The sequence below is a fragment of the Bombus pascuorum genome, chromosome 4 (genome assembly GCF_905332965.1).
Source record: "Bombus pascuorum chromosome 4, iyBomPasc1.1, whole genome shotgun sequence".
Lineage (NCBI taxonomy): Eukaryota > Metazoa > Arthropoda > Insecta > Hymenoptera > Apidae > Bombus > Bombus pascuorum.
In genome coordinates this window covers 967,031-992,029 of record NC_083491.1, presented here as the reverse complement: position 1 = coordinate 992,029, position 24,999 = coordinate 967,031, and the positions used below count along the sequence as shown (strand labels likewise).

Genomic DNA, 24,999 nt, shown 5'->3' with positions numbered 1-24,999 from the left:
GAGCCCGAGTCCTGCTTTAATTTGTACGAAGCTGTGGCAAATACGCGAAGACACGGCCGACGCGATGTTTTCAGCTGTGATTATTAAAGAAGGTTTTCGACGGCGACAATTTTTTGTTGAACGCGATAAAACGGCGACAAACTGCATACTCGGCTTATGAGATTTTTCCACGGCGCAGCGAGAAGAGATCGTGGCATGAATTCCGTGAATGAAACATTTCGACTTGGTGGAAACCTTGGTTAAAACAATGCAAATTTTTTTTTTTATTTTATTTTGGTTTTTTACAATTTGTCCTTATGGACATTTGGTAAAGTGTTATATCTTATTGGTGGAAAAAAATAAAATAAAAGTAAATATAGCATGTGGGTGGCCACCCCCAGCGGGGTGCCAGCTTCGTTTTTTCTAAGTTGTATCTTTTATGAAAACAATGCAAATGTATCTTTTGTTTTGGAAACAAAACAATATTTCTCTTTCCTTTCAACTACTTTTTCCCCTGAAAAGCTTTTTAGTACACTGTAAATGTAATTATGCAAATACACGTATATTTTATTATATTACGTATTTTACGTAAGTTCCCGATACTTCGATGCTATGCTAATTACACGATAATAATAATCGATCATACCTATATATATATCATTCCGGCGGATTATGGTTATCTCTAATTACCACACGTAATGGAATCAAATAATGCGTCGGTCTTCTAAGCAAAAAGAAAAAGGGCAAAAGATGAAATAAAATGGTAATATACGTGATATGATAATGAGATAATATACATAAGCACATTTCCTGCATATTTATGGAATACACAGCTTGACGTTCGAAGACTCGGGGTTCGAATTAACGAACTTCGTACAATTGGACGTAGAATTAATAAACCTTCGAAGGACAATAGCATGATCCATCTAATTGGATCGTAGGCTAAGGAAGCGTCGAGACAAAAGGCAAACTTAAGACACCGAAGGGACGAACAATTCTACGTACATTTTCGGTTTAATCTCTGTTATGAATACACAGTTATTGATTATTATTATAACTATTTTGTCGAGTGATATGTCTGTGTAGGTATATTTGTTTTTTATATTGGTTTTTTACAACCGGAGGTATTCAAATCCCAAAATTTCATCGCTGGAATGTACTAATGAAATAAAAATTCACGTTTCTTCCAGAGATGAGTTGTCTATAATTAAGGGATAAACATTTTTATGCGACAATGCAACCTACGTTGCTCGAAAAATTCATCCTTAAAGTGTCAGACGCACGTTCCACGTTTTCAAAGCGTTCCCTAGGACAATGATCGAATTGTTCGGAGGATAACGAGCATTTGCTTCGTTATAGAATACAATTGACCCGGTTGCCACGTGGCACACACACGTATCTACGTGCCCTACAGTCTGTTGGAAGTATTTGTTCAATTTATCCGTAGTTACCCAGCGAGATCGTTATCGGGCCTTTCATTGATTATTCGTTAAATCAACGCACGAATCGCGAGAAAATTTTGCGCTGCTCCGAGAAACAGCTTGCGTGAGAGACTTTACAATTTCTTATATCTTGATGTTATGATTACGTAATATCAAATCGATGCGCATGAAATGTCGTTTCTCCAAAGTTTGAATCTTTTCGCCAATAACACTAAGATTTTAAGACCATATCGAAGGTATTATCGATATTACTCGGACAACTACAATCAACGTTTAATCACGTTATCTCATGCTAATCGTTATTAATAAACGATATCGCAAGATGTTCTAAACCGTCCAAATTCGTCCCCTAGATAAGAACAACGAACATTAATAATCTTTTATAACGACTTTCTTAAAGAGTAGCGAATAACTGATACTATGTAAAAGTATTGGTAATAAGAGAAGATTTCATGGGAGCTCTATCGTTTTAATATAGTAAATATATCTATAATTATATTTTATTACATACTTTACGCAGTACTTGATATGTATAGACGAAGATATAAATATTAATGCCCAATACATAATGTGGGACTAACGCGACTTACATTGTTCTTCGAGTGTCGTAATTTCAATAAAATTGCATGAGCTCTGTTTTGAAATAGCTACAGTACCCTGAATGATATGCGAAAAATGTTAGTTTCGTAAGCAATGAATTGACTCGATCGTTTATTTCAATCGTGCTATATGTTCTCATGTAATTCTTTTTATCTATAGAGTTACCAAATTATATGCTTTAAATATATATTATGTATTATAAATATATAAAATAATTTTCAAATTTTTCTTCTTCGTTTTCAACGCTCTTTCCGCTGTAAACTACGTTATACATAAAAATAAGAATTGCCTGAATATTTGTTGACACAATTACTTTCCAAAAAACGAACAAAGAAGACCATAACGCTAATCGAAATCGAACCAAAAGGACTACGATTAATACAATGAGATAAGATTAAGGAACGAGTTTCGGTATCCTTCGGTTACCTCCCTTGCTCACTACCATCTTCGGTCAGATTCAAAGAGGCTTCCTTTCGTAATTACTGTTAGTTTCTCTTTATCACGACCACTCGCAAATTATTCCTTTGCGAAAGGCAGGCACGTATGTTAAGTATCGCTTAGCAGCGAAACAACTCTTGTTACAAATTAGATTTATTATCTATTCTTAACATGTTGTGGCATGTAATATAGTAGAGTCGTTTAAGTTCCAAAGGTTAATTTGATTCATGTAATAAACATTTTAGTAGGGTAATTTTCAGCTACGTATCAAAGTAATATCGTCGACAAGAAACGTCTTTGTCTTCGTTCGATAATTCTCGGTTGTGCGATGCTCCAGTGTGCAAATATATTTTATATCTTTGGTTTTTGAGATATCAATGGTCCCACAGAGTGCTGCAGTTCGTCTCGTAAAAGATGTTAAGTATATTTAGCTTCTAGCTCCGATAAGATCTTATCCACTGGTTACGATCTACCAAATTTAAATTTGTTCAATAAAAGATACAAGCAGTTTGCAAAATGAAATCTTCATCCGATAGGTATCTTCGTCTTGATCTCATAGGCTAACACGTCCTTGGTAATTCTTAGCGAGTAATAGCGCGAGAAATTTTTGAGTAAAGCAAAGAAACAAATTCGAAATGCGATAAAGCAAGGGAACGTGGGAAGTAAACGAGGCATAGACTAAATGGCAGCTGTACCTCTTTTGGTAAACTGGAGCTGTGAAAAATATACACACGTTGCTTCAACGTGGATCTATTACTCAAGATTTTGATCAGATCTTGACCTGATTTCGTGGACAATTTTTATTTCTGGCTAATTCTCGTGACTCTTTTTCACGAACAGAAAGTAAAAGTTGCTTTTTTATTAACTATGTCAGCTTGAAGTCAACCTATTTTCAATTTATGTTAATTTATTAGCTGCGGAACAGGAACTAATTCGTCACTTGGGTATGATAATTTCGTTACGTAGAGTTTTTTTTTATCTTTCTACGCGTCGTCCACTTTGTTACAAATAACTAATGCTTTGCTCCTGTAGTGTATAGTTTGTGCAATCAATAAGGAGTTATAATTGAACGTCGAGCGCAGTACCTACTGAGAAAAGTTAGCAATAGGTCTGTATATCGACCGATTCGACATTGTAATGCACGCTATATTTATCTGACTAAGGATGCAACAAACATTTTTGATATTAGGCTGATATAGCTGCTTCTTACGCAAGCACAAATGCAATACCTTTTATGTATTATACAACCCATATTTGGAATTATAGACTTATTTTTTGGAAGATAGTTTTTCACTTCTGCGCAGGACGCAGAAAAAAAATGATTAAAATAATAATTAAGATAGTTAAAATTCTCATAAACTTCTTAGATCGAAATTTTATTCAGCTTTCATCGCTATGATACGTGATTTTGGGCGCAATGCGTTCCATGCGTCCAAATACGAAATAATATTTCGAAATCTTCGACATTCTGCATAACTTATCGCTCGATTCTAAATATAGATACTTTTATATTGTCATCTTAATTTTTTTATAGTTCTAAATATGATTATTTTATTTAAATATATTTATTTAAAAGATTCCATCACCTGTACAATTTAGACGTTTAATAAAAATATCAAATGTTTCGCGATATTTACTATCAAACGTTTAGTCATATTGTATTGTACATATGATCTCGTCATTCCCATGCCAGATATATAATTTTCACGTACGATGCGCCTCGTCCTATCATACGTATATGATATAATTAAGTTAGATTTCCGATCCACATACTTCCGTATAAATCAGCAAATCACAGAATAACGGAATAAGTCGACACGCCAGTGATTGATCAACATCTCCCAGACAAGCATGTTCCGATCCAGAGTGTACAAATTCGAAAATAAATAAATTTCTCGACCGGTATATTATATGTGTATATGTACAATGTACGCTTGAATATAAAGCACCGCTATCGATACATATAAACATTCGAAACACTCTCGCGTTAACTCAGTCGTCACGATGCGTGTAATTAATTCTCGTTAAAGACTCGTTACCTTCTGCTCGTGAGTTACGGTACCAAAATCACGCTTAAACTGTTAACACGCGTTCGCGAACGCGATTAGGGGACCCTCTATGCTTTCTCCGCACGCACATGAAACTACGAAAGAACGCATCGGCCGTGTAAGTGATATTTAGTACAATAGAAATGTACTTATTCGGACGAGAACGTACTTAGTGCTCGATTAACCAAACTCCTGTCAGTCGAATTCATTTATTTATCTGGTCGTGAATTTCTATTATTCGAACAACGAACGATGAAAGAACGATGGAAGAATTGGCAAATTCTAATTATACGAATTGTTTGTCGTGTAACTAATTTAGATAAATTGAATTCTACTGCAGCGCCAAGGGAATGTTTTCTCTGAACCTGAAAAATGGTCTTTTAGAATTTCACCGACTTGTTTACTGAAATTTCTGTGTGCTTGAAACGAAATCTAACCACATTATCTAGCCTATATGTTGACTTTGATAGAGCCTTTGACGTCTATGCCAATTAGTCATTATTAAAGGTATACCTTCCTCGATAAATAGCCAGATAAGATTCCTACTCGTGATCAGTTAGCGAAGCAGTAGTGTATTTATGTGGGGCGATATTGATCATTGAAAAAACTTAATCCCGTAAATAAGAAAGATGCGTGCAAGAAGGACGACCAGATAACTGTCCAGACAGGGCGCGTTCACACCGGAATCGATAATCGCGAGAAGCAGTCGCAGGAGGGGGCGGTCTATGATCACCGCGATATACATTTCGAACATCGTGTCGGCCGGACGAGAACCAACCATCGATTCTTGGTTTTATCGATTCGACACGATCGAATTATCGAAGCCTGATTCGCAGTGACAGGTGTAACGATCAACGATACTGATCTGGGAGGAGCCAATCACTGACACCGACACCATGTCGATCTTGTTTTTTCAACTCACCTGTTCGAATCGTCGGTGCAACTCCGTTAACAAACGATTACGAAACTCGTGCGACACTTCTACACTGTCACGATCTTCCAGTGTCAAATCTTGCGGTATCGTTTCGTGAAGGTGGGGGACACACGGAGAGACCGATCTATGGTTGCGAGATAGTAAAAAAACGCGCGAATAACGAGAAAGATAGAATGCACAAGGTGGAAAAAACAGTACAGTAGAACGAAAGAGAAAGACAGAGGAGACAGCGAGGGAGGGAAAAGCGCCGGGAAGATAACAGTTGCGAATCGGTGGAACCACTAGCGCAGTAAAATTTGGTGTGAACGGTTGACACTGTTGGCTCGTTGCAAGGGCGCGACAAGCCCGGACAGAGCACACGGCACCGCGCGCGCCTCTATCACAGCGGCATTTTCACTGAGGAAACCGAGGCCAGAAAGCGAGAGGCCCGCGACGCAGCGAAAACCCCCCCAGTCGGATCCCGTTTTCGTAAACTCTCGACTCCGACTATCCGCGTATCGGGAGCGACCCGTGTACCTCGAGGCGCATGCGCATCGCACCGCAGCGCGCACGCGTCACCGTTCGCCGCCGCTGCTCTTATCAGCGCACTACTCCACTGCCGTCAGGAATCGGCAGCCGTGCGACGACACCCTCCCCACCTTTCCCCTACGCTCTCGTTCTCGCTATACCCTATACTCCCTTCGATTTCACGGTGAACCGCTGTTGGGAAAGGGCGAAACAACAGACGCGTGCGCGATGACACGAGTATGGGTAATTTCATCGCTACGGAGAATAGAAATCGTATTTGAATGATTGATTTCGAGGAAGATCGGTCGTTTTATTTCGTTGAAAGTAAGTTCCAGCGAAACAACTTTAATAACGTATCGTCAATTTACTGTTAATATTATGGCGAATTTAAGATATTTTTCATCTAGTAGATGAATAATTTATTAATGGATTCATTCATTTTACATTTATAAAATTTTGTATGACCATTCTTCAACAAAACATTTGAATTTTAAAATAATCACTTATCAGTAACCATAATATGTATATCCAGGAATAAAAGTACTTTAATTGATATATATACATATACATAGCTAGTTACAAATATCGATTTAATAGATTCATCGATTACTAATATTAATATTTTTAAATATTTTGTACGTACAAGAATATTAAACTCAGTAGAATCATCGTACGCTTACTTGTACGAGAATCTATACCATAACTCTTTTTAAACGCGATAAATACACTTTATCGTTAGCCTTATCGACGTTACCATTGTAGGCCCCTTGTAGTATGGCTTAACGCGTGAACTAGAAAGAGCACAATATCGCAAGCATGATTTTATAGATTCTACGTGTACGTATCTACGTAGATGTAAACGTAAAAATGTAAAATAAGCCTTTTGAGTAAAATAAGATTTTCGGATAGTAACATGTTAAATACAAACTAGGTAAACTGGAATTTTTCGCTTGTCAGAGGTTTCTTTCAATCTCAATAAGATCAAGTACGTGACAAACATGCATTAAGGGGATTTCTTTCGCTCGAAAGATTTCTTCCCCTTTTTACATGTACTTGTGATAAATCTATATGACGACACGATGTTATCTAATCCTATGATGGATCCGGAATAGGAATTTGAGGTATTCGTCCTTCCAACATATCGTGAAGTAGAATGTTAATTTCCTACAAATAAATTACTTTCAGTTTCTGGGATCAATAGTATTAGTAAAATTAAGCTAAAGACTGTAAGATAAGATTACAATAAACAGCCATTTAAGATATTAATCTTAGAAGAGAAAAATCCTGCTTAAAAAAATTAAAAAAAAAAAACAAATTTTTTCCTTCCTTGCAACGTATAGATTAAATTACTCGGTGATACCTCTTCTCTCTGAGCTCGTAATCTGTCGATGATCGGTTCATTAAAGTTGGGGTCGTTACTTGGATCCTCCAGAATAATTTCGTTGCTTCTTGACTCTTGCGGTATACGAGTAACGTAAATCTGTTTGATGGTATCTAAGATAGCCGAAGGTCTGGTTTGAGGAAATTGCAAATCGATCGATGAGAGGGAGTCTGCACCGGCAGATATCGCTAATGGCTTCTCAAAATCGGTGCACTTGGTATCGCTGATTTATAATTTTCAAGAAAAGGCAAAGTATATCGATTTAATGTCAAAATTTTGCGATATCAAAGTATATAACTATTATTTTGATAATCAATATAGAAACTTACGAAAATTGAATACCAAATCCATAGTGAGATAACAAGTCTTTAGTTCTTCGTAATAAAGATTTATCTTTTGCAGAATGATAATAGAGTCCTGCGCCTAAAATGTGAGCTGTAGCTCTTAATATTTTCCCAACTAATTCTATTTTATCCGAACTTAAATCCTATTTCAAAATCGTTAAATAATTTATTATTTCGTAATAGTTTTCAATTTAATAATTATCTATAACGATATATTTTACATTGGAAAATATGCTCAAGATACCTTAAATTGATCATATTTTCCACCAATAAGGCAAAGTTTCATCGGAAATGGATCGACTTCTCTTTCTACTGCTTTTTTTCGTTCTTTAATACGTTGTTGTTTGAGTTCCTGAATTATTTTATCGTCATAACTCATTTTCATTGCATTTCGAACTACCGAGAAAGCTTCTTCGAAAGTGGTCCATAAAATCTCCGGTTGCGATAAATCCAACACAATCAATACCGTGACATGATGAGGAGAATGAGTCAAAGACGAACCTGTCATTGCGGCTGACACTAATGAAGAAGTTAAATGTCCTACTTCCCAAACATGCACGATATTTTTTATCTGCGCCGATAATAAGAGTTAAACAAGAAATAAAGTTGTAGTTAAATATTTGTCGTCGTCGTCATAACGTGTGTACACAGTTACATAATAACGTGTTTTGTCCTTTTTTATTTCTACTGTTTCTAAATACATTTTCGATTTGTTATTTTAATTATTGATATACTATGATTATTTATATTTTAATGAATGAAATATTCTTAGCTTCCTTGCGAATAAATGATACTTTCTGAACTGTAACATATACGACTGATATATTTCTTATTTATTTTCTAATCAATTAATTTAATTTTAACTTTCTCCAAACATTATTCGAAATTTGTATACTTAATTTCATACTTATTTGTTATTTGAGTGATACGGTATCATAAAATAAATGAAAACTTACTAAACTCTTCCCAGCTTTACGTCCAAAAGAGTAATCCATCGCGATAGTTGGTTTCGGTGCCTCATCTTTTTCGAGAAATCGATGTACGATCGTAGTTTTACCCTAAGAATACATATTCCTTCTTCATAATTATAAGTACGTAATTTTTATTGATAGATTATTATTTAATAGTCTTAGTCAATTTATTACATACGACCCTCTTGCTACCAACAATGATAAATGAACGTTCATGTGTTTCGATTGGATTAGTCTTACGGTGTTGCTCTTCTTCTAAACAAAGACGCAAAGCGTGATCTCTAACATTTTGTTCACTAAAACATAACCACGTAATACCTATGTATTTTCATTGTCTGCATTAGTGTTCATAAATGTACAAAATATTAGACATTTTAAAAATATATAATTAAAATATTTCAAGCTAACGTAAATGTCAATAACTTGCAGTATAAGTACATATTAATAGATACATACGAATTTTGATCTGTCATTTTATTTTTGATCCAAAGATTTCGAACAAATGTTTCGAACAAATATTATAATAATCGCACAGTGATGTAAGTATATTTTATGTATCGTTCCGTACTTAGATAGGTTATGAAAATGTTTTGATATTCGTTGTTATAGCAACAGAGCAATAGAATGTTTCATTCATGAAATTGATAGATAAATAAAATTCAAGATTTCCTTTTATCTGGTGAAATAAAGATGTTTAATATGTTATATATTGAAGTAGTTATATTTTCTTATTTCTACATGCATGTTCAACAAGGCATCACGAGTTTCGACGATTAAATTTACAAGATTACTTTTTATGTTAATTAATCGCGGTCACTATCTTGTTAATTAAAAGTTTCTTCTGTTAGAGAAACTTGTTTTAGGGGTCTCTATTATACCACAATGCTTTTGTTTTTTTTTTAAACAAATTATTTATGAATTAGAAAAGTACAAGAAATTATTGTAGCGTCTTTATTTATGTACAAAATGGACTAGATGAAGTTAATAACGGAATGCACCATCTACCAGATATTTATAATAAATTAAAATTACTCTAAACAAACATAATTTCCGAAGGTCATATAAGCCTGCCACATCGTAACTGTATAATTTATTAGTAATTGAAGAATATTAGCTATTAGTAACCTTATCTTTGGTTATGAGGTTGAAAGAAATATTTACAATCCATTATAAAATCCATTACAATGTAATTAAGCTGTAATTTATAATTCTTTTCAATATCTTTGAATAGAAATAAACACGCGTGATAAGAAATTAAGCATTACTTGAAATGCATTATTTTTTAATCTTTTTGCAAGTTATTACTTAGGTTTTTGGAATTGTAGATTTATAACATACACGTTTGTTGCATATACATATACATTCATATGCAAAAAAGAATATGAGAGACAGGGTATTTCAAAAACTTTGATAAAAATCCCCATATTAATATATTCTAATAAACAATATGTTCAACAGTAAGATATGCTTACTATTTAGAAATTAGTCATTCAATAATCTGTCAATAAAAACAGATTAATGCGAACAGTATTCTATATATAAAAATGTTTAAATAATCATTGTCGCAATCTATCTGTCAACATACTCTTTATAATCAGTTCGAGTAATGAACACAGCAATAAAAGCAGTCATATTTCATCTTTCATTATTCTTATGCATATTTTAGGTCTTGATACGTTTCATTAACAAAATGTATAAATTTCTAATTTCTTATTCTGTAATATTATATTTAAAAAAATTCTAATTTTGAAGAATAAAAGATATCCAAATAACGCATAAATAGTTATGGAAAAAATGAACAAGTAATTTAGTACCTATCTTGGTCCTTCTACTGCATGATTATTTTTGCGTACATGCTAAATTCAATTCATCTGAATCATTTCAACAATAACAAATTTCTGACATGCTTACTATTGTATTCAATTGCAAATAAACTTCGTATATTTAATCTTATTGGTATGGAAGAAAATAATTTTCTACTATTTGTATAGATTTCTTTGTGTAGTTATTCATACTTACATATGAAATTTTATATTTGAACACTATGGCATATAAGATTACTTGGGAGACGCAAAATATGTGTAATTGAATATTAGTAATCAAGTTAACTTACAATTTGTATTGACATGTCAACAAACAATACAATATCATATTTTTTAAACAAAACTGATTATTATTTACACATATTTTCTAAAATATTGAATAGAGCATTTTATAAAAATGCTGCTTGTTAATTCTTTATATATATATATATACATATATATACACATATATATAAAGAATATATTATATATATATTAATATTATCAAATCGATTTCGTATTCCATACAACCTTATAAATAAAATAATTATACATATTTATATGGATAATTTCAATACAAGCCACATTTTTAAAAATCCGTCAAAACGTTAATAATGAGATGTAACGCATGTGAAGGAAGACTGTAATAAAGATTAGTCACCTTTTTCTACAATATTTCATTGCTTCTATTATGCAATATATCACGCGCTCTGCATGTTATCTGGTCCATATATCACTCATCCAATTGTCATCTAATTCATTAGTTGGTAACACTTTTAATTTTCGTAATGCCTCCAGATAAAATGTAAGTTCAGATGTAACTACACCATGTTGTGGACCACCGTTATTCACTATATTCATTTTGACTAATTGTTCTCTAAGTTTTTCTTTGAAGGATATATTTACTGTACGATATAGAGTTTGTACTTCAACTGCTGGGAGAATTCCAGAAACTGCTTCGTGTAATTTCATTAAATAACTGTAATTAGAAATTTCAGATGTATAGTAATTATAATTATAATAAAATAATTGAATCGTTTAATAGTTACCTAGAAATATTTCTAAATGATTTTGATGGTACCGGTGGTCTTGCAGTCCATTTTGATATTTGACCACCTAGTAGATTGTCAACAATAGTAAGAATTTTGCTTTCAATTTCTTTCACATGTGCACGGATATCTTTTTCAACGCTATCCAGTAATGCAACGCCGCCGCTTGTACTAGATGCACCAAGTCCACGACTAGGTTTTTGTTCTGCAAACCCTAGAAGAAAATTCTAGTGTTAATATCATAATCGTAACGTAAGTTGAATGCTAAGTAAGAATTAACTTACTTTGAAAGTGTGATTTAACATAAGGCATAAACCACAAAATTAGTTTCAAACTGCGTGCTGCTAATACAAGTATTGTACTAGTAATAGTCTTTAAACCAGCAACTTGCATTGCTCCAGCTCCAAGGACAAGTTGACAACAACGTGAATTGTAATGCCGCAGTAATTCAGCTAAATGTCTTCCAATTGTTCCTGACAAAGCTATCAGTTCACTGCCAGTTCTAGAAATAAAATTTCATTGAGCGTTTCACAAAATATTCATAGATTTAGAATTAAAATGTTACCTGCAATATTCGTGTATCATTTGTATAAGCATTAAAGCTGTACCAACAATGGCATATTTTTCATCCTCTATCATAATGAAGTTTTGGACATTATCTTTTTTAACTTTATCGTCAACTTTAAATAGATTTGGTGGAAAAGTTTTGTTTTCATATACATATGTTACTAATGACTGAAATTCTGGCGGTACATCAGCTTGTTTCCATCGCTCAGATTCTAATAAAAGGGTAAGCTTTGTTTTGAGCTCAGTATGAAATCTTTGAATGAATTTACCTGCTTGTGCCTATAAAAAATATTATATTAGAAAATATAGGTTACAAAATATAAAATGCTGGTATATTGTTAGTATAATATAAACACACAATTTATATATAAGCAGCACACACCTTAAACGCAGATCGTAAACCTGTGCATTGTTTACCACAGAGTTTCTCGCAAGTTTCTGTAAACTCTTCGACTAAATTGGCTAGTTGACATACTTGAGCTGTTGTTGCCCTTTTGCTCAACCATGATGATTTATCATTCCAATTTTGATATTCTTTTTCTTCTTGTTTATTATTTGAATTTTCATTGTTTAGTTTCTCTTTTTCATTTTGTAATCTATCTTTATCATTTGTACCTGCAGAAAGCAGATTTCCCATTCGCTCATGACAATAATCACAAATGGAAGTTATCATATCATTGAGTTTTATTGTTACTCGCGAATGTTCTGCTTGAGTTAACAAGCGATCGGGAATCGTATCATCGAATGATCCGTCATGTACTCGGCCTGCCGCTAAGTCTACTGTATCTCGCATTACATCGTGAACAGCCTAGGAATGTGTATTGTGTCAAAAGGTTATATTTTATTAAAGAATCATTTAAAAAGTATGATGCAGTATATACCTTAACTCGCAACAAGAGGAATGTTAAAGATTGTATAGCATTGTGAAGTAACGTTAATCTTTCCGCGAGGGAAAGTCCACCAACTTCTAAAGCTGCAGCTTGTTGATCACTGCAACAATCACTCGCTGCTAAAGCTTCTATGACCCTCTGTTTTGTTACAGCTCGGACCGTTGTCACAGCTTCTTCTTTGTAAGTATCCACAAATTGAAAATGTTTTTGCCGCAGGAGACCAGAAATGATGGAAACAAGTTTATCCTGTTCGTTGAGGATGTACAAATGATCTCACTGGGAAGAGATGCATGAAGGTTTGTTTGCTACAAACTAAGTATGTAAAATTTTTAAAAATTTTACATATACTTACACCATCCAAAACTGTATTTTCCTCGCCTAATGGTCTGTTTAAATCTGCAGTTGCATATCTTTGAAATTCTGTAGATAACATTTTATCAACAAGTTTTTCCATTTCTGTCAATTGAGAGCTTAAATGTCTAAGCAAGACAGAAAAAAGGTAAATAAGACATATATATATAAATATATATATATATCTATATATATGCACATGTATATATCTATCTTATTAGCAGAATATTTATTTATATAAATATACCTAAAACTATGTACTCCATTCAATTCCTGTAAAAGTATTTCTTGTGTTGTAGCAATGAGATCTAAGGCTGCAACATAATCTGGCGTGGATAACAACAGTTGTATCATTGGTTGACTTTGGTGTACTGTAGCCATAAGTTTCAGCTTTTCTTGAACCAATAATCGATTAGATCTCGCTCGTTCCAACCTAGAAATATATATAAATAAAGATTGATATAATACTATAAATGTCGAATAATTTGATAATTCACCTTAAAATTTCCAAAGAATCATTGACTAGATGCTTATCAACTTGGTGTATATTTTTTCTAAGGGCTTTCAAAACTGTGATAGTTTGTGTAAGTTGCTCCATTAGGGCGTCGTGAGAAGTCATAGCATGGAAAAATGCTTGAGATTTGGAAGCAACTTGCTCTGCTATTCTAACTTCAACAACATCTAAATAATGACTTAGCTATTCCACAAACAAATTTAAAATACATTATTGATTTTAATTCTTGTATTTTATGCAATATTTAATAACACTGGTATACCTTCTCTTGCATTTGTTTTACATTCATAACTATATTAGAATCTTCATTTAATAATCCATTCTTGGCAAATGGGAATACAGCATAAAAATTATCTTTCTGAGAAAGATCCAAATTAGGTATCAAGAAGATTTTTGGGATGTTAGATAAATCAAATTGCATTTGATCTGTAAATTTTCAGTTTAAGAATTCTATGTCATGTCTATGTCATGTAAAAAAAATATCACTATTTCATTATAATATTTATATAAATACTATATTTACCTAAAGTTTTAACTTTTCTTAAACTTGGGAAATTTTGTAACAACTCGTTAGGTGTAGTTGATTTATTGGCATTTGAATTCATACGTGAATGTTTTCGGTATCTCTGTAATAAAGACGATCTTTAGATTAGTTATATTTCACTGGAATAAGTATATCACTTTTAAGCACGCGTATTAATTACCCTTGTAATTTTCTTTAAATACGATTCAAAATGTTGCATCGTGATTTCAGGAAGGTAAGGACTTTTAGGTATGTCAACTTTCTCTACGAATCCGTCTCCCCAAGTACGAGTTAAAAAGTTACTTTGTTTTCCTTTGAAAGGATCATTTAAAACAGCTGGTAAATTCTGTGCTGCGGAATACACAGTCCACGAGGAAGAAGGCTCTGACAATTGACCGTTACTTTTACGTTGTTGTTGCATCGTCGCGTGCTTAGTAGCATGTGCTATATAATCTTTGTCAGAAACACCCTCCACAGGAAGACTAGTGCATACTCCATTATAACCATAAAGGCACACAAACGAACCTCCCTCCCTAGAACAATGCTGATCTCTTAAATGTCTGAAATCAAATTACATACTGGTGGTTAATAACATTTAACGTTTAAGTTGTACAGAAGCCAAACTAATCAACCAAATTACGATCAATCGCTTAGTGTTTGAAAAATTAAACGTTAATCGTGTATTTTAAAAAGTATCAAAATTAAAAAGTTTTCAGAAATTGAAATTGATCAGTTTAGTTTCCGAGTGGTACATTAGTCGCTATATTATACTTTCTGGGTGTGTAATTTATTTTATAAAAAATATATTCGGATCGGCGAGCGATATAATTAATTTTTCATACGATTTAGATACAAGTTAAGTACGATACGATACGTGTACAAAACTTATCGAGAATTGTAAATGATTTGTACTGTTCAGGTTATTAAAAATGCACCAAAGCTAGAGCCATTTTTTACGAGATATTTTTTGTGACAAATAGATCGGGGACAGGTGGACCCACCTTATGAAATCTTCTATTTGCTTGAACGTAAGGTTAGTACAATATTCACAAATCAGAACGGTAGGTAACGATTCGGATACTTTCACGACTTTCGCCATTTTCCATTTGCAACTTTACTTCGCCATTCTGTCACCGGTTTGTATAATTTACAGCACATCGAATTCCGCAAACGGTAATTAAACTTTTGACAACTACTTCGCAATTCTACTTATTCCCTATCGTTCAGCGTCGAACACACGTCGAACATAGTCTCACTCTTTACTCTTTAACAAATATAACACGTTTCACAATTCATACTGACCAACAAACAACGAAAAGTTCCTAGATACACTACTTCCAAATGTTCCAGAATTAGTTACAAATACATAATATATTTTTATGCACAAACTACAAAGAAAATTGTTTGCGTTACGTTCTACAAGGAATTCTATATAAACGAATAAAAATCACGGAAACAAAATATATATACGTGTATGCATATTAAACAACAGATATCTAATATCGTAACAGACGTAAGTGCTTACTTAATTTTTTGAAACCAGTTCTTAAATTTGACGAGGTATGGAAAAAGTATATGTCCGAATTATATAGATCATGAAAGCATTATATAATTTTATTTACAATTACAAATTCTTTTAATTTGAGCACAATCCAAAAACACTTGTATAGCAATTGATAAAAAAAAAAAAAAAGAGAGAAACAGCTGTTTCACTCAATACGAACAATTTTTTAAAACAGAAACATCGATACAAAGTAAAGCCGCATAATTTGTTTGTCAATGTCTTTTTATTGATCGTTGTAAAGTTCCATTTCAGCAGTTTTAGTCGATATTCTTCGTCGACTTTAATAATATATATCATAGATCGTGCCTTTCTCTTTATTAGAATTGGCTTTCTCACGCACACATATAATTCGTTTATATGTATACAATCGTTCGATAAACTTGGTAAAAAAATTGCATCACAAAAACAGGCAATAAAAATATGTCTTGTATAAAAATAAAACACATGTCGGTTAACAAACTCCGGTAAACACGAATCTGAAAATATTATCCTGTTTTAACAAGCACGATATCGATTCTAAAATTACATTTCAAAAAGCTACCTTTCTTCTTTATCGTTAACAACAGGATATTTTACGCTATATAAATCTTTCATAATCGTTACATTTTCTCCTCTCTAAGATCTTTAGGATCACCTTTAAGATTTACTCTAGCACTCGAAATTTGAGACTACGATTATATTAAAAGAAAGATTTCGAAATCGAGAAAAATGAGATTGTTTCATCTTCGATATTTGCAAGCATTACTCCCAACAAATCGAAGATATAAAATCTGTAAAATGTTCTCTTGTTAATACGAATGCCATCGATCGCGTTAGCATTTTCTTCCAACATAATCGTAGGCTAATTAAATCGTTTTGAACGTTCGTTGTTCCATTACTTCGATTATCGTCCGTCCGATCGACCGTAAAACCTACAAGTCCTATAAATATTTCGTTAAATCATTATTGTTAATTTTGTCGATTGTCGTTGCTGGAACTAGTATTTTGAGGCATCGGTGGTGGTGTGGGTATTTCGTTATTGAAAGAATTTTCGCTGTTTTGCTGCATTTGATCTTGCTGAGGTTGATGTTGACTGCGGTGAACTTCCAATGCTAACAGTTTCTGCCGTTTCTCTTCCATCAGACGTTCACGGTGTTTATGAATGTAGTCGTTTACGTTTGGTAAACCCATGATTACACAGGCTGATAACGCCGAACGATATACGTTCATGTCCGTTGCTTCGTACCTGTAGCAAGCCATCGAATCGAAATTGGACGAAGCACACTCTTAATACACAGTATGAAAATTCTGAATTTCTAATGATAGAAATTTGTAACGATAGAAATTGAAGAGAGCAAAACAGGCGTAACATCATCGCCGCTATTTTTAGACGATTTTTTGCCTCTCGTTTTCTCGAGAAAGAATCTGTAACGACACTTTTTGAAGGTTCGACACTTTCGAAGAAGCAGCGATCGATTCTGAAGTATCCAATCGCGCGTGAATAAAATAAAGAACGTGATCAGGTGAAAAATACCTTCCTTTTAAGCACCCATTAAGAGCAATAACTTGTGTTCAGAATTCTTTTATACAGATTATAGCGGCACATCCGTTTAGCGGAAATATACGAAGAGAGGAGAAACAAGATTGCAAGGATTTAAAAGAATTTCCATACTCACCACTCGTTCGTTTTTTCGTCGTAACACTCGACGTGATATATCGTGGTAACACCGTTGAATCCACCAATGGCAAAAATCATGTCGTCGATCACTTCGATCGCGAAATTACTACGCGAATTGTACATATCAGGGATCGGGCTCCAAATATCCGTCGCAGGGTTGTATTTCTCTCCGCTGCACATTCTTGATATTCCATTGAAACCCCCTAGAAAGATGAATTACCAATAAGAAATGCGCGAAAAAGAATTGTTTTCACAAGGATCTCGATAATTACCAATAACGTATACGTTGTTGTGATAAGCTATACAGGACACTCCACTTCTACGCGATCTCATCGGAGCTATCATAGTCCACTGATTGGTTTCTGGATCGTACACCTCGGCTGAATTTAAACATTCGTGGCCATTGAAACCTCCCGTGATGTAAATTTTGTCTATGTTACACGAAAATTAGTATCCGATTAGCTATGTATCTATAGCGCGGAAAGAAAGCGATCGAGATGGAATCGTACCGTTCAAAGTCGTTGCGCTGGCATCCGATCTTTGACAATTCATGGGTGCTATCAAGGACCATTGGTTCGTCTTATAGTTGTAACGTTCGGCGGTGCTTTGTCGATAATATCCGTCGTATCCTCCCATCGCGTAAATTAGATCGTTGAGTACGGCAACGCTAACGTAACACCTAAGATTTCAGATAATTTGTTCGAGAAGATATTCATCGTGTGGAAATTTCTGACAAAATTTCACGATCGAACGCATCCATCAGAAGGGAATCGAACGTTTTATATATGCTTTAGTTTTGAAATTTGATCTTTGTAACCTTCTGGCGTTCATCGGAGCAACTTCTCTCCATATTTTAGTGACAGCGTTGAAGCAACGACAACTGTTGAAATAGTCAGCGCCGTCGAAACCACCGATCACGTAAATGTTAAAACCGACCACCGCAGTTCCGTGATACGCACGAGGTCCGATCGGATCCACTTCTTCCACCTTTAGTTTTTGATCGTTTTACATAGTTACGATTATTTGCTAGTTAAACGCGAAACGACGTAGCAACTATTCAAAGGCATAATCTACTTCGACTTAACGAAATATCTACCTTCACCCATCGATCCGCTCTGGTATCGTAGGTTTCTATGAAATTTGTAGGACTTCTGCCACTCCATCCACCTATAGCGAACAGTATTTCATGGGGAACTCTCGGGCGCGCTATTTTCGGCGTCGGTACCTCTCCGTCCTTTTGGGTAATAATCTCCAAATCGTACAAGAATTTCAAGGTTTCGATAATGATAGGTCGACAGGCTTCGTTTCCAGTAACATACGGGTGGTCTTTAACATTTTCGAGAAAAAATTGCGTATCCAAAAGACCAAGGCGAATATTCTTCATCAGATCGACGATAAATTCTTTCCGAGATTGAGGGTCGTAGTCGATCCATTTTAATACCAGTTCCCAAACCGTGTCCTCGCTCTTGACATTCAGTTCGTCGGCTCCGATCAGAGCGGTTAGCTCTTCGATCGGTAAGTCGAGAATTTCCTCGCTTCGTTGAGCTACCTGCGTCGAATCGAACCGTCGGTGTGATTGTTTGATACACCGAGTTCGTGGAGAATAAGAAAAGCCGAAGGTTCGACGAAGCATAAAATGATAATTTTATTAGTCACTGACGACATTCAATTTTGATACGATTCACCGGTAACGTCGCCATACTTTTCCAACGAAATCCTTTAGAACGAAAAAAAAAAGAGAAAGATCGCAGACATTTGTCGATTTATGGAAATGAGAGAGAAAAGGACCGCGTGAACGTTATCAAAGTTAAAAGCGTCATCGAGCGCTATGGAAGAGTCTTAAGAAAGCAACGAAAGCGTAATGACCTGTACAAAATGTCTCATAACGTAACGATACGCGCTGTTTTCCAATCCTTTGCAGAAATGTTCCCTCGCGAACCTCATGATGCTGATGCAATTCTCCGGCGCTAGATTTTGTTTGAGATACTCGCAACAGAAATCGAGAACGCCGAGAATATTTAGGTAATCGGCGGTGACCAGCAGCTGACACACGTTCTCGTTATTTACGTTGATGGAACGCAAGTACGCGTATTCGAGAAGCAGATTCATCATGTTGCTACTGACACCAGGCAGAAGCACGTCCGTTTTCTCTCGCGAGTGCAACGTGGTTGTGAACAAGGTTCTACAAATGACGGATATAATATTAAAAAATATATAATACGTAATATGGTAGTATATTAGGTGGAATTATATAGACCTAAAATACGGACTGCAAGCTGACAAAATGGCACGGTGAATCGGAAACACGCCTCCATCTTCGAGCCTTAAGACCGCGTCGCAGAGAAGGTTGTTTTGTCGGAAGTCGTAAAGCGATTGCATCGCTTGCGTGCTCATACATCGGCCACCGCTTTCGGCGATCAGTCGTTGTGCGTTGGTTTCGTGCAAATCGATATCCCTGCTGTTGTCGTTCGAGTCTACATCCATATCAAATTTCCTCAAAATTCGCCCACGAATCTGTTCGAGGATCCGCGACGACAAAGGTGGAGAAACACTTTATCCAGTTCCGACGATCGTGCGACGCTTGAAAATTTTCTAATCGTATCTTTTATTTTAACAATTAACGATTTCCATCGTTGAATACTTTTCATATATTTTTTTTTTTAAATTGTAGATAATTGATATAGAGGTAAGTAGGTAATTAACGAAGATAAAAAGTAATCTAGTGGGACGAACGTTCGATCCGTTCGTTCTTTTATTACGAATCGTCTAAAATTGTCATTGATCGTATGATCGAATTAGTTTCTTTATCGATTAACCAACGAATATCATGATCATACCTGTGAAACGAAGAATACCGGTGACTTGGTTAATTTTCAAACCGTCCCAGAGGTTAGAGTTTCCAGTGCTTGGCAATGATTTTTATCGATTAGACGGTGTAATTTTTACGATTTTTACTCTTCGAAACTCGATCGAGCGAATACTATTGATTGTAATCGACGGTTGAGTTACGATTCGGTACCAATTGTAGTGGAAAATGTCTTTGATTGATACTTGTACGCGTTGCAATTTCGTATGTGTCAAAAATGATTGTGACACGTGGACGACGGACGGACTCGAAGACCAGAAATTGTACGATGAAGATTTAAAAAAAAGAAGGGAAACGATGCGGAGTGGAGCGGAGGAGATGGGTGGCAGACAGATACAAACTATTTTTAAAAGAGAGTAAATGTCGCCTCTGGCTGTGACATAGGTCTTACATGTCCGCCGTTCAGTCTAGGACTGTCTTCTAACAAATGAGCACTTTGATGGCAAGATTCAAGATAGTTATATAATAGTAGGAAGATCGGCCTTGTAAACTGGCTTTTAATTAATTTACCAAGATATTCAGCGCGCGATTTCGATAAATCTGCGACAACCGAGGAAATAATTTACGATTATGGAAAAGAGATATTTGATGAAATATGTAAGACGGAGAATAGCGGGAATTTAGTCGTAGATTGATGCTTTTGGAAATTTCATACGTATATATCAAAGATAATGTCATGTTGAAATACATTAAACACGATAAGGTTAACGTTCATGGAGCATTTCGAAACTCTTTATTTCGAGGAAAATTGTTCGAGGAAAATTGTTGCTGGATAACAGCAACGTCAACTACAATAACAACAGCGGCACCAACAACAATAACAACAACAACAATGACGACGTCGACGATGACGACGACGACGACAACAACAACACAACAAACAAAGTCATAACACGAATATAAAAATAAGATAAATTCTCGAGAGTCACTCCAATTATATCACGTATCGCGTCTTAAAGATATATTTCCATCGGTAGTTCCGTCAGTTTTGTTTATAAAACTGGTACATCTCTAAGATTTCTGAAAGTCAGAAAATCGTGATTAGCGTCTTACAGTCCTGTCCACTTTCTTCTCAACAAGTTCTTTCAAACTTTCCACATCCTCCGTGGATGTCGTCGGTTTCTCATCCTCTTCTCTGCCAAGTTTATCTGCTCGAGTTTGTTCTCCGTACTTGACCCCTTCCTTTGTCCATTTCTCGTTATCCTTGCACTGAACGGACCACTCTAGCTTCAACTCGTCCGTGGATGTCATGGACAACGTGGAATATGGTAATCCACGAGTTACCATTCTTCTGGACACGCTGGTTAAAAAATTGTTCCACTTTTCCAAGAAGGGTTCGCGCATATCCAGAGTCTCGCCGATCGATTCCATCGATATCTGTTTTTCCTCTTTCTTCGTTTCTACGTTCTCTTGGCCCAACAGTCTGAAAGTCCACGCGACTGCGGTGAACGTCACGGCATTTGTTGGAAACGCCCTGACGATGGTCGAGCTGAGTCCCCTGTACAAGCAAGAGTATCCTTCCGTTTTCACCGACTGTCTCAGACAATCGACCAATCCGGCGTAACGATTTCCATCTGCTTGAATTCGCGATTTGATCACGTCCAGAGGATAAGAGATCACCCAAGAAGCGGTGCCAGCCAGTCCTCCGGCTAACAACATGCGTGACGTTGAAACAGGAACGTTATCCGGCATTTTCGTCAAAGCTTCGTACACGAGGAAGTAGACACCGAAACTTGGAGCTTCTCTGAGTAACGTGATGTTCAAGCCTTTGAACACGCCACGGTATCCTTCCTGTGTGTACGCGTTTTTGAGACATTGCATCGGACCTGAGAATCGCGCAGCGGAGGTTTGCAATTGCATACGCGTTTTCGCTAGTTCAATGGGACTGCAAATCGGACTTTGAACAATCCCTGCTAAGGCCCCAGCGGCGAAGTAGGAGGTGAACGAGGCAGGATCGGGTGTGTATTTTTGGGTTTGACCGTAGACGCCGAAGATCACGGCGTTCACCAATGCCACGCCTGCCAACGGAGACGACATACCCCGGTAAAGTCCTGCTACCTAGAACAATTAATCGTATCGATCGAAACTGGAAAATCGTATTAAAATTTGATGATCGATCGATTTGCGACACGACGAGAATCAATTCCAATCGTATCTTAACAATCGCTAATAGCTATTAACAGTTTTTACTTTGCTTTATGTTATTAAAAAATATTCATCTCTGACTATTCTTGCGATCAGTGCTATCCTTCGATCGTTAGTTTCTTGATTTGTGTGTATAAAATACCGATTCTTTTGCGAGTAACGTCCGAAAGCAATCCCAGTTGCCTTTGTACTTCGGGTTGCGGTAGTCTTGCGTTTGCATGTGCACTTTGATCGTGTCCAAAGGATATCCCACCACAATACCGGCGCACCCTCAAACAAATTATTTCACACTTTTATTTCTCCTGCAACATCTTATTCTATGGTTATTGTATAGATTATTTGGGGGGAATGAAGATATTTTAATCGCGAAAGAAATGGAAGAAAAATAAAAATGTTCGCCATTCTTACTCTCGCCTCCCGTCACCGAGCTTTTATCCGCCGATAAAATTCAATCACATACGTTACATTTTCTTCTTGCGCAAAGCTAACAAATTATCAATGAAAGCAATTGTAACGATCGTTTTTACGACGAGAATTATAATTGGTCGACGCGTTGTACATCGAAGACCGTACATTTTCTTATCCTCTAGTGCCATTATTTTTATAATTTTATAATCGCTCGTAAATATTAATTTTATTCTAAAGATTTGTATCTTTTTCTGAGATTCGTTGTACACGCTTAACGTTACTCAACGCTAACATCGCATATAAGGAACGCGATTTCTACGCAAAAGCCTGAAAACGTGTTGCGTACGATGAAGTTAAACGTGATAATTGGAGACGTGAAAGTCTGCAGTCTCTTGGAAAAAATTTATTCGTCGAAAAAAGAGCGAGATTGGCACATAAAAATTTCGAGATTGTAGCAGCCTTAAGAAAAAATGCAAGTGAAATTGAACGAAGCGAATTATCTACCTCCCACGCATCCGGCGAAAAAGTCCAGGGCCATTCTCGTCTATTGCTTATCTCTACCCGTTTCTTCCACCCGTAAGGTGATCGTGAATTCTGCACGTTGTTATTCTCGTAAAATCTTTCTGTCACGTTTGTTAAGGAAGCATAGACGCGAATATAAATCGCAAATCGGTTCGTTCTCGCTATCGGATAAGTGGAATCCATGTAAGATTGATCACAGTTTTGTCGTACTCGTGCCTGCAACGTGAATTTCGATTAAAATTCTCCCGCAGCTTATAAATATACAATTTCAGCGGAGAATAATCTTCACTGAACAAATTTCTTGCCACAAAATCAAATTCTTTTAGATAGTAACGAACGTGTAAGTTTAATCGGAAAGAATTTTTTCGAGCGACGAAACGAGAAGAAACGCGGACAAATGAAAGCAAGTCATTAAGAAAGATAATATCCACTTACCGAGTAGTAAAGCATCGCTACATCTCAAGTGGGCCGAACTAACGTACGTGTTGATTCTTTCTCTGTAGCGTTTTGATTCGCTTAATTAAAAATTCGCTACTCTTTAACTAGAAATCTTTGGAGAGAAGACAAGTTTCTTCCATGCTCCTGCGATCGAACACAATTTTTCACAGATACTAACGTTTCAACGAGATTCTTGCCTTTCTTGGAGCAAAGATCATACTCGAATTATCATCGTTTTGTTGTTCCACCAATATTAAAATCTTCGCTATATTACGACAGGGTTATTAACACTCGCGCATCCCCACGTGACCTATTATCGCGAAGAGACAGTGTGAGGGTCAAACGCTGATAACAGCACGTCCAATCAAATTATTTGGGCGTTCGTCGGCGTTCATTGGCGTTCACTGGCGTTCACTGGCGTTCACTGGCGTTCATGTTTGGTAAACAGTTACTCGTGCTCGATTACATTGTCTCGATTTGATTATTATTAATCGTACTGAGAATGGACGAACGACGTTAAACAGCGGTAGAAGCTTCAAGGAGAACTATTTGCTTCGGAAAATTGTCCATTTTATTGTATTTTCTGATTTTCCTTAATAACGATATATTTTTGAGCGATCTTGTCGTAAATTTTGTGGAACGTGACTGGTTAAGTTTAGATTATTTTTTCTACGAAATTGTGATTCGATTCGTGAATTTTAACGAATGAGAGAGTGTAGCTTTCTCTGCTACATTTGTCTCGATGATATCTATTGCGCGATATATCGCGCATTTTAAAGTCGATGGAAACGAATGGCCGATCGAAGCATGCTTGTGTTCGTCTTGTACGTAATTGAAACGACAAATTGCTGATCATTACAAATCATTTTTATGCGACGAGAAAGATCACGCTCCTAACTTGTTATCTTTTTGCGTCTTTTATCCTCTTGATATTGCAATAAAATTACAATAAACGCTTTACTTTAACTTTAGCCCATGTTATACTTAAGTTTTCGCACGCTTACATTTTCCATAGAATCGTGAACATCCTCGGGCTATCGATATCGTGAAAAGTATACT

General features: G+C 35.6%; 5 protein-coding genes and 1 long non-coding RNA gene across 12 annotated transcripts in view; 1 reads left to right on the top strand and 5 right to left on the bottom strand.

Moving 5' to 3' along the window:
- The window catches only part of LOC132906385 (protein numb), a 74,802-nt gene extending 68,968 nt beyond the window's left edge, over positions 1-5,834 (bottom strand). The window contains exon 1 of one of the 2 annotated variants that reach the window (XM_060958534.1): positions 5,430-5,834. The gene's annotated coding sequence lies outside the window, so the exon portion shown is untranslated. The remainder of the gene's footprint in view (positions 1-5,429) is intronic. The other variant, XM_060958533.1, reaches the window with a different exon arrangement.
- A 643-nt stretch (positions 5,835-6,477) lies between these two features.
- On the bottom strand, positions 6,478-11,241 carry LOC132906390 (cytoplasmic dynein 2 light intermediate chain 1). Of its 4 annotated transcripts, none has more exons than XM_060958549.1 (7): positions 11,108-11,241; positions 8,819-8,940; positions 8,630-8,731; positions 7,918-8,244; positions 7,659-7,816; positions 7,309-7,552; positions 6,478-7,112 (listed from the first exon to the last, which is right to left on the bottom strand). In XM_060958549.1, the coding sequence occupies exons 2-7, from the start codon at positions 8,858-8,860 to the stop codon at positions 7,041-7,043; spliced, it is 945 nt and encodes a 314-aa protein (XP_060814532.1). In that variant the 5' UTR covers positions 8,861-8,940; positions 11,108-11,241; the 3' UTR covers positions 6,478-7,040. The 4 variants fall into 4 exon arrangements, with proteins under 4 accessions (XP_060814532.1, XP_060814529.1, XP_060814531.1 ...); XM_060958546.1 differs by having other exon boundaries at positions 8,823-8,940; XM_060958548.1 differs by lacking the exon at positions 11,108-11,241 and adding an exon at positions 9,101-9,236.
- LOC132906394 (uncharacterized) lies at positions 9,074-13,736 on the top strand. Its single transcript, XR_009657980.1, has 3 exons — positions 9,074-9,183; positions 13,169-13,451; positions 13,603-13,736. It is a non-coding gene; the product is annotated as an uncharacterized LOC132906394 (long non-coding RNA).
- On the bottom strand, positions 9,582-15,626 carry LOC132906380 (vacuolar protein sorting-associated protein 54). Its single transcript, XM_060958508.1, has 13 exons — positions 15,342-15,626; positions 14,522-14,900; positions 14,341-14,443; positions 14,080-14,243; positions 13,801-14,000; positions 13,551-13,736; positions 13,305-13,431; positions 12,944-13,198; positions 12,445-12,870; positions 12,061-12,341; positions 11,780-11,997; positions 11,496-11,709; positions 9,582-11,425 (listed from the first exon to the last, which is right to left on the bottom strand). Exons 1-13 carry the CDS (start codon positions 15,437-15,439, stop codon positions 11,164-11,166), a joined length of 2,913 nt encoding a protein of 970 aa, XP_060814491.1. The 5' UTR covers positions 15,440-15,626; the 3' UTR covers positions 9,582-11,163.
- Positions 15,627-16,107: 481 nt separating this feature from the next.
- Positions 16,108-20,978, bottom strand: LOC132906387 (kelch-like protein 10). The gene is made up of 8 exons (XM_060958540.1): positions 19,819-20,978; positions 19,428-19,743; positions 18,658-19,110; positions 18,379-18,548; positions 18,071-18,240; positions 17,834-17,992; positions 17,560-17,764; positions 16,108-17,129 (listed from the first exon to the last, which is right to left on the bottom strand). The coding sequence occupies exons 1-8, from the start codon at positions 20,043-20,045 to the stop codon at positions 16,853-16,855; spliced, it is 1,977 nt and encodes a 658-aa protein (XP_060814523.1). The 5' UTR covers positions 20,046-20,978; the 3' UTR covers positions 16,108-16,852.
- A 383-nt stretch (positions 20,979-21,361) lies between these two features.
- On the bottom strand, positions 21,362-24,734 carry LOC132906389 (mitochondrial basic amino acids transporter-like). Of its 3 annotated transcripts, XM_060958543.1 has the most exons (4): positions 23,938-24,734; positions 23,485-23,718; positions 22,715-22,842; positions 21,362-22,485 (listed from the first exon to the last, which is right to left on the bottom strand). In XM_060958543.1, exons 2-4 carry the CDS (start codon positions 23,516-23,518, stop codon positions 21,469-21,471), a joined length of 1,179 nt encoding a protein of 392 aa, XP_060814526.1. In that variant the 5' UTR covers positions 23,519-23,718; positions 23,938-24,734; the 3' UTR covers positions 21,362-21,468. The 3 variants fall into 3 exon arrangements, with proteins under 3 accessions (XP_060814526.1, XP_060814527.1, XP_060814528.1); XM_060958544.1 differs by lacking the exons at positions 23,485-23,718; positions 23,938-24,734 and having other exon boundaries at positions 22,623-22,763; XM_060958545.1 differs by lacking the exons at positions 23,485-23,718; positions 23,938-24,734 and having other exon boundaries at positions 22,618-22,757.
- Positions 24,735-24,999: the final 265 nt, after the last annotated feature.

Excerpts from the sequence above, each read along its gene's own strand:
- LOC132906390 (XM_060958546.1), bottom strand. The coding sequence starts at position 11,127 with ATGAAATATTGTAGAAAAAG. Across the intron at positions 7,817-7,917 it reads GAAAATATGATCAATTTAAG|GATTTAAGTTCGGATAAAAT; the intron begins GTATCTTGAGCA and ends ATTTTGAAATAG. Across the intron at positions 7,113-7,308 it reads TACGAGCTCAGAGAGAAGAG|GAAATTAACATTCTACTTCA; the intron begins GTATCACCGAGT and ends ATTTATTTGTAG.
- LOC132906380 (XM_060958508.1), bottom strand. The coding sequence starts at position 15,439 with ATGGCGAAAGTCGTGAAAGTATCCGAATCGTTACCTACCGTTCTGATT. Across the intron at positions 13,432-13,550 it reads AATGGAGTACATAGTTTTAG|ACATTTAAGCTCTCAATTGA; the intron begins GTATATTTATAT and ends TGTCTTGCTTAG. Across the intron at positions 12,871-12,943 it reads TCCTCTTGTTGCGAGTTAAG|GCTGTTCACGATGTAATGCG; the intron begins GTATATACTGCA and ends ACACATTCCTAG.
- LOC132906387 (XM_060958540.1), bottom strand. The coding sequence starts at position 20,045 with ATGGATGTAGACTCGAACGACAACAGCAGGGATATCGATTTGCACGAA. Across the intron at positions 18,549-18,657 it reads GAGCGGATCGATGGGTGAAG|GTGGAAGAAGTGGATCCGAT; the intron begins GTAGATATTTCG and ends CAAAAACTAAAG. Across the intron at positions 17,765-17,833 it reads CAACAACGTATACGTTATTG|GGGGTTTCAATGGAATATCA; the intron begins GTAATTATCGAG and ends TCATCTTTCTAG.
- LOC132906389 (XM_060958543.1), bottom strand. The coding sequence starts at position 23,518 with ATGGCCCTGGACTTTTTCGCCGGATGCGTGGGAG. Across the intron at positions 22,843-23,484 it reads TTTCGCCGGATGCGTGGGAG|GGTGCGCCGGTATTGTGGTG; the intron begins GTAGATAATTCG and ends AATTTGTTTGAG. Across the intron at positions 22,486-22,714 it reads CGTTACTCGCAAAAGAATCG|GTAGCAGGACTTTACCGGGG; the intron begins GTATTTTATACA and ends TAATTGTTCTAG.